Source organism: Haliotis rufescens, unplaced genomic scaffold, assembly GCF_023055435.1.
Source record: "Haliotis rufescens isolate VD_foot unplaced genomic scaffold, xgHalRufe1.0.p SCAF_15, whole genome shotgun sequence".
NCBI lineage: Eukaryota > Metazoa > Mollusca > Gastropoda > Lepetellida > Haliotidae > Haliotis > Haliotis rufescens.
In genome coordinates this window covers 33,501,057-33,509,874 of record NW_025963835.1, presented here as the reverse complement: position 1 = coordinate 33,509,874, position 8,818 = coordinate 33,501,057, and the positions used below count along the sequence as shown (strand labels likewise).

The 8,818-nt window shown below is 41.9% G+C and overlaps 1 protein-coding gene across 11 annotated transcripts in view; it reads right to left on the bottom strand.

Moving 5' to 3' along the window:
* Window positions 1-3,769: 3,769 nt before the first annotated feature.
* Window positions 3,770-8,818, bottom strand: part of LOC124132064 (mitochondrial sodium/calcium exchanger protein-like) — a 60,865-nt gene continuing 55,816 nt past the window's right edge. For all 11 annotated transcript variants that reach the window (XM_046495689.2, XM_046495680.2, XM_046495685.2 and 8 more), the window contains 3 exons: window positions 8,071-8,151; window positions 7,727-7,791; window positions 3,770-6,526 (listed from right to left, as the gene is read on the bottom strand). In XM_046495689.2, coding sequence (XP_046351645.2) covers window positions 6,335-6,526; window positions 7,727-7,791; window positions 8,071-8,151 — 338 coding nt within the window. In that variant the 3' untranslated portion in view covers window positions 3,770-6,334. The remainder of the gene's footprint in view (window positions 6,527-7,726; window positions 7,792-8,070; window positions 8,152-8,818) is intronic.

Genomic DNA, 8,818 nt, shown 5'->3' with positions numbered 1-8,818 from the left:
AAATTGGATATTCTAACAGAACTGTTGCGTTGTGGGACCAGTCTTCTACTATAATTATTCTTGTGAAATATTTCTTGATACCACAGACAACTAGACGTCGATTTCTTACCGCCATTTTTATTCTCTCCAACCTTCACCTCTGCCCAAGGGCAGATAATCCCAAACATCATTTCATTTCAAACCACCAGAAAATAAACATAACTTGCTTTTTTTCCCTTTGTGAAATTTACATTGAAATATACATAACTTCAAAATGTACTCCGTTTTGCTACGCTACAGAACCATAGCTAGGCTCGTTAAAGTATTGTTTCTAATAAATGGACGATGGTGTGAAAAGACAACAGACCCGATGCCCACAGCTTTACTTCAGGGGGTGCAGAGCTCCGTAAATTTTCGAAACTGTTTTCACAAATATTTCATTATTTATCTCTTGTTACCATTCATGGTTGCTGATACAGATTAATGCTTAATTCCAACCATAACTGTATTTATCCCATGATACATTGTGACATAATGCAATATGACATAACAACAAATAAACGAAATAAAACTGTCAATATGACACAAAAAATACCTGTCACATTATTACTTCTCTCAAAATGTGCACCAAATGTAACCTGTAATAGTTTAGGGATTCAGAGGCGGGATTCATGGGGTTAAGCCCCCCCCCCCACACACACACACACCTACACCACCCAAACCCCCAACCCCCACCACCCTACCCCACAACCAGTTAAAACGTCCCTGTCCAGTTCTTTTGAGAAAAACTAGATCCGCCTCTGATTGGTAAAGATATATCCAATAAAATTGACACACAATACTTTTTTCCACATGGACATTTAACGCAAAATCATTCTCGAGGCAAATACATGTACATTGTAGTTGATATTTTTTATTTTTCATTGTTCATGACTAAGGCCTCTTCATTCATATCAATTATCCTGTTTTCATATAAAAAAGGTGTAGGTCTATGTAATGTACGTGGTGGTGAGTATTAAGTGTAGTATATTTAAGAAATAAACGTCGAGTGGGAGTTGTTTATCGTACAATAAAACACTGCAGGGAGATTAAACCACGAGGGGAGCAATAAACCACTCTTCGTTCTTCTTTGCGATTTATCACGTAGCTATATTATATTCTAGTTTAAATGAGGTTTCAAATTATTTTAGGGCTTTCAGATACTGTGCAATCAGAAGATTCTAAACTTCAAGTCCAGTTTATTAAAGACGTCCCAATAATGAGGCTTCCAACCCCCTTTGGGTTCGCGGGATTCAGCGGTCTATTTAGAGGGTATTCGGTACTCAGCGATGTGGTACGGGGGACTCATATAAAATCGTATGTGGTATGCAGATTCAACATTTATATTAAAAAAATAATGGTGTACGCAAAAGTTTCCTTTATATGTTTACGTTTTGCTCGATATTTTATCATAAATTTTACTGGCAATCGCACCCTTTTGAGATTTGTGTTGAGTAGTATATATTCTGGTTTCAGGGGTGAGCCTCGGAGTGAAACATTAGATGGTATTCGGGATTCAGGGGAGGAGGGGTTGGCACCCTGAAAAATGTAGAACAATTCACCCTACATGTTTTGTGAATACAATATGAGAGACCCTTCTAGCGGAATCAGACATGGGTTTCAAGTACGCAAGACCAGGAACTGAATATGTAAATTTATGTACACCTCAATTGTGCCAAATATAAAACCCGATATATACAATATAGCATGTAGTCTGATTAATGTGCATGGTTCTTTGTAATTTATTGTAGGGAGGTAGTCAGTCATGGCTTAATGCAACAACGAATGCTAAATATATCTTTATAACCAAGTTCGTTTAGTTTGTCTGGATCTTATTGATAGATGCTTCAAAATGCAGGAATCTAAATCGGCCTGTTCGCTTTGACTTAAGGAAATGAGGCTTGGTACTTTTGTGTGATAAACTAGCACACCACCACGCCTACACAAAACCAAATTTTGCGTCTTCAATACGCTGAGAATATCGGAAAATCACTTCATCGTCATGAAGAATAATACACTGTAAACGAAACATTGGCGGACATCTCTCCACCATGACGTCACAGCTACAGCTCGGCCCCCAGCTGGGATTTTAATCAGGGATCAGGGCAGTTGCTTGTTGTTTTTAAGAGAACAGTGAAATCACATATGATTCTTTTTTGGTGTAAATATGTACTTTGTAAGACTCTTTAACTAACATGTTTTCAAAAGTGTTTTTTTTCAATATATCTCCTTTAAGCATGTGCCTGGACCTCGGAATTAAAGGGATAAAACAAGGACTGGTCGGTTCGGAGATTGTTCACAGGACAGACGGACCGCCTCCTTGGTCGAGTGGGTAGAGCATCTGCCCGGAGAGTGGAAGGTAGCGGGTTCGATCCCCGTCCGCGTCAAACGAAAGACGTTGAAATGTGGTACTTGTTTCCCTGCATGGTACATTATGGAGATGAAACATTTCGTTTGTTTGTTTGTTTGCTTCTTAACGCCGCACTCAGCAATATTCCGGCTATATGTCGCTATGCAGAGTTGCGTCCCTTGGACACGCCAGAAAACTATGATTGTGGGATCGAATCCCGGTTCGCCCCGATTATGTTTCTAGGTTTGTCAGCACCATACCCGTGCTCGTGGGTTTCACCGAAGTGGTAAACGTCTGAGACCTGCATCACTTCGGGCTTTCCTCCCAAATTAAGCTGACACTGATATAACTGGAATAATGTTAAAAGCGGCGTTAAACCCAACTCATTCACTCACTCCAACCACGACGGTGGTCTGGACCAGATCAAGTGATTGATATCATGAGCATCGATCTACGCAATTGGGATACGCTGACATGCATCAACATCAGTCGCCTCTTATGATAAGCATCGTCCCCTTTTACCACAAGCATGGGTTGCTGAAGACCTATTCTACCCCGGATCTTCGGGGGGTAACAATGCTATACCTGCGACATGGTATCCATAGCATCATAAAACCGACAGAAGTCCTCTCTCTCTCTCTCTCTCTCTCTCTCTCACACACACACACACACACACATCGCTATATATGTGCAATTAAATGCGATCTAAAATCACATTTCACTTCACCCAGAATCACCTCATCTATTATTTAAGGTGAGGTGAGGAGAAATGGGATTTACAGTGCATTCAAGAAGATTGTTGGTTGCACTAATACAGCAGTGTGTGCGTGCGTGCGTGCATGTGTGTGTGCGTGCATGTGTGTGTGCGTGTGTGTGTGTGTGTGTGTGTGTGTGTGCGTGTGCGTGCGTACTACTCCGACTAAAGTCGGTTTTATACTGCTTGCCCACTGAGATACCATGTGTCAGTTTACCATGGATACCTCACTCAGACACAGTAGACTGACTTGTTTTATTTCTTTAATGGCAAATTAATGCTGAGTGTCAGGCAGAGTAACAAGTTGCATGTTTTAAAGTCTATCGATTTTTTAATTGCCCGGGGATCGAACCACCGACCTCTCTTCTGGGCAGACGTCTATCCACCAGACAAGACAACGGAGGCGGTACCTCTTGAAGCAAGCACTGGGATACAGGGTAAGATAAATGAAGGGTGTTAAATGTGCAGTCAGCAGCAACAGTTCAGCTCCACAACAGGAGCCAGGTCACACTTGTAACCACCCAATCCACACCCTTGACCTTCCCCATGGCAGCCGATGACCTTGCCTTACCTTGAACCCTTGCACTACAAGGTCACGGAATTTCCACTATTTATGATGTTATTAAATTACAACAAAGCAAGTCAGATTAAGAAAAATAATCTTTATTCATATATTTATTGCACCTGGTACGAGTATTGTGCGACGGGGGAGTTTCAGGGTGTGTGTGTGACACTGACAGCATACACCAGCTGGTAAACAGTGGCTAGATCTTGCTAAGGCCCAGCCAAACACCCCTCAAAACAGAGCAAATAATTAGTAGATTGATTCTCCATACAGAGTTATGTCCCCTGCTCTTGGGAAAAGGAAAAGCTCTCTTGAGCTATCCTCTACTATCCAACCCCTCCCCACCCCAAAAGTAAAAGAATTTATAGAGTTATCTATATGGTAAGGACACAAGCCCCTGTTTACAGAAACACATGGTTTCTTAGAATAATCCCTTTTCATTATGAGTTGGGTTTAACTCCACTATGAACAGTATCTAGTTACATCACTTAATGTGGAAGGAAAGCCCGAAGTGAAGCAGGTCTTGGACGTTTCCCACTTTTGTGAAATCCACAAGCAGGGACATGGTGCTGACAAACCTAGAAACATAATCGGGCATCCCAGAATTCTAACCCACGGTCATAGGTTTCTGACATGCCCAGGGGACACAACTCTGCACGTTAGACAACTGGGACACCTGTTCCTCATTTTCCTCATGAACATTTGATGGGATATACTTGTTTAATTTTTGACAGGGAGGTAATGTATACAGGATATAAACATACATGACACTTATCACAAACTCACCGACAAAACATGAGTGATTCAAAATACCAGGAAGACAAAGACATCCATGTCCTCCTATTAGAAAAGCAATTGTAATAAAACACTTGATGACTATAAAGAACTTCTTAAACAGAATACAAACTTAATTCAGCTGCATGGTATTAAGTCATTGAACATGATAGTGGCGTTGAAGTAGAGTAGGTCCCTACAAGGCTGTGACACGTGTTGTATGAGGAATATTCGTGTTTGTGGAGAAGGATATCAAGTATTTGACATTCCATCCATATTTCATATTATTTCTCACTCAAACTGATATAAAGATATTGTTAACAAAATAACCCTAATCATATTAATTGTTATGGTATTAATAATTCAAATGAGAAAGGCCATTCTAACTTTCACTTATTAATCTACCAACCAATACTCAGGACTGTGCCAACATTGTGGCATTCGTTATCAAGGACGTAATGATACACCCAAACTGATGTGCTCCATGATACATGGTCTTCAATACAAGACACGATACATATGGACCTATATCATGATACAAGACTATCCAAAATGTAGTATTAAATAGAAATGAGATCTGAGACAGAATCATGAGAGTATTGTGTGCATCAGGATAGTTTTTCTTTAACATTAAAGATATATAATGTAACATAATATACATGCTCTATATTACATGAACACTGTATATCAGTATGTTCTATATCACACTGGCATGGGAGTATATCAATGTATAACACATCATAAATATACATAAATACAATGTACATCTAATTCTATTGAACTTTCATAAGTAAACATCAACATGACACCCACAGGCTCACTCACGCAGACCCACAGTCACTCACACAGTCAGAGACCCACACAGGCTCACAGAGACCCACATTCACCAACACAGGCTCAAAGAAACCCACATTCACTCACATAAACCCACAGTCACTCACAGTCAGTGACCCACAAAGGTTCACAGAGACCCAGTCACCCACACAGGCTCACAGAGACCCACATTCACCAACACAGGCTTACAGAGACCCACAGTCACCAACACAGGCTTACAGAGATCCACATTCACCAACACAGAGACCCACACAGGCTCACAGAGACCCACATTCACCAACACAGGCTTACAGAGACCCACAGTCACCAACACAGGCTTACAGAGATCCACATTCACCAACACAGTCAGAGACCCACACAGGCTCACAGAGACCCACATTCACCAACACAGGCTTACAGAGACCCACAGTCACCAACACAGGCTTACAGAGATCCACATTCACCAACACAGTCAGAGACCCACACAGGCTCACAGAGACCCACAGTCACCAACACAGGCTTACAGAGACCCACAGTCACTCACACCGACTCACAGAGACCCACACAGGCTCACAAAGACCCACAGGCTCACATAGACTCACAGGCTCACAGAGACCCACAGTCACACACAGACTCACAAAGACCCACAGGCTCAAAGAGACCCACAGAGGCTCATAAAGACCGATGGGGTCACAGAGACCCGTAGTCACCAACACAGGCTCACAAAGACCCAAAAAGACCCACAGAGGCTCACGAAAAACCACAGTCACACACACACAGGTTCAAAGACACAGACAGAGACCACAAACCGTCTGTATTTTCCGAGATAATAACTGAATAGAAAGCTACGGGGGTAGATTGTTTTTTTTCTATGTGTGCATGTTACCATGGCAACAGTTCAAAAGAAACCAATACAAAGTTCAACTGAGTACCAAGGCAGGTATATCCTGGCAACGGCTGTCTGGAATGTATCAACCATGACATGGTAGCAGTGTGGATCTGTTGTCATGGTGATTGCTGCAATATAATCTGTTGTCATGGAGACGGCTGCAAGAACCCATCACACGTTGGCATGGATGACATTGGTTTCTGCCAACATGGCCACCACAATGAAGACCCCGTATAGGATAAAGAGGAATATTCCGTACGGCCTTGACATTCGGAACTTGGACAGAGGCACAATGATGAGTGAGGACACAAGACTGAGACAGAGGAAGCCAGCGAGGATCAGCTCCACCAGCGTCAGTCGAAGCTGCAACACGCACAAGACGGTCTCTATTGTACATCGTCCAATCAAACAATAGTTAATAATTCTAATAATGCTACCTCTGTAACATCAGTGCCAAACATTCTGTATTTTGGCTGTCATCACATAATAAAAGTCTTCTTCAATGTCAACTATCCATAATCAGTTGTGCAGACAATAGTATCAACCTGCCCAAAGACTCTTGCGCATGCACAAGGTGGTAAACATCACGTCTTTCCTGTGTGAGCGAGCAACACCTGAATTTTTCTGTTTTGTCTTGAACACTAGTGGTAGTTTTTCTCACTGTAATTAAGTGGTATCGGTAAGCAGCCCCCATCACGACCTTTGTCTGAACGCCCGTAAACTCTCCCATCCGAAACATGCATCATGAACCATGTTGGCTTCACTAAACCAGGTGACAGCTGACCACACTAAGATCTACCTAGGTACATCTTGGATCACTAATGTTTGCTAATGCAGGACAACTTAGTGCATAGATCAATGCTCATGATGTCAATCACTGGACTATCTTGTCAAGACTCGATTAATAACACACTGCCATCATATAGCTGGAATATTGCTTAGTTGGTTAATTGTCAAGTTGGTTAATTCACTGCAGGTTTTATACTGGCCAAGGGACACAACTCTGCACACCGTGACCACCACATCCCCCATGCCACAAGTTTGTTCACCACATCAGGTAAAACCAAGAAGAGTATTAGGTTTCTAGTCTTTTGGTTTGGCCTAAAACAATCAGAGTGACAGCTATTATTTTTTTGCTTTATGCTGTATTTCTAAGCTATACATTTTTAGACATACTCATTTGCATGACATCGACAATCCTCGTATTCTGGAGGAATAATGTAGTAGTCTCCGGTACCAAAATGCTCTTTTCACTGCGATTCATAAATGTTCACAAGGGTGGTGTCAAAATTGCAATCACGAAGTGCTAATAGATCTCGACACACACAATCTGCATCCACATGGGTCTTGTGCAGTTTGTACTTCGATTGTTTTTTTGTTTTTCGGGAAGGCAGGTACGAGTTGCCCAAAAACAAAAGCCCAATGTGTGGGGATAAAAGTGATACAAAAAGGGGCCTTGGCCCGATGTTTATACATTCATGTCCATTTAGTGTTGCATATTCTAATAGCAGACACAACAATAGTTATAACACAAGACAACAATGGCTACGACACAAGACCCACCTCGTAGTTGCCTCCCCTCTTGAACGTCCCAATAGTGAAGGGGATTCCGATGCCAAGCAACATGTCTGCCGCTGATAAGGACGGGATATACTCATGTGAAACTGTAAACCAAACTTCAAACTCCTTCCATACATTTAATGATCCTAATGAGCAGGTTCAAGCTGTAGAGAGTTTGAAATAGATCGAATTTCACTTTCCCACTTTTGTGTAACAGGTGATCAGCTAATCTCAATATTACATTCTGGACAGCTGTGGGGGGATTTGGGGTTGGAATTGGTCGTCCAAGGCGATGGGGGGGTCGGACTCGGTCATAAGACAACAAGAAACATGTTGGACAAGGATACTGAACAGTGGCCCACCGAAGCAGGCCGAGATGCCCATCCTGGGGTACCCTTGCCGCGCCATGGCGAAGTCAGCTATGAGATCTGCAAGTTCAAAGAACAAACATCATTTAACAGACACAACCATCAGCATTACAATCATCATCGTTACAACCATCAACGTTACAACCTTCAGCGTTACAACCATTGCCTCACAACATCAGCATTAACAGCGTTACAACCATTGCCTCACAACATCAGCATTACCACCTTCAGCGTTACAACCATCAACGTTACAACCATCAGCATTACAATCATCTGTGTTAAACCTACAGCATTATAATAATCTGGATTACAACCATCAACGTTACAACCATCAACGTTACAACCTTCAGCGTTACAACCATTGCCTCACAACATCAGCATTACAATCATCATCGTTACAACCATCAACGTTACAACCTTCAGCGTTACAACCATTGCCTCACAACATCAGCATTACAATCATCATCGTTACAACCATCAACGTTACAACCTTCAGCGTTACAACCATTGCCTCACAACATCAGCATTACCACCTTCAGCGTTACAACCATCAACGTTACAACCATCAGCATTACAATCATCTGTGTTAAACCTACAGCATTATAATAATCTGGATTACAACCATCAACGTTACAACCATCTGTATTACAACCATCTGTGTTACAACCATCTGTGTTACAACCTTCTGCATTACAATAATCTGTATTACAACCGTTACAACCCTCTG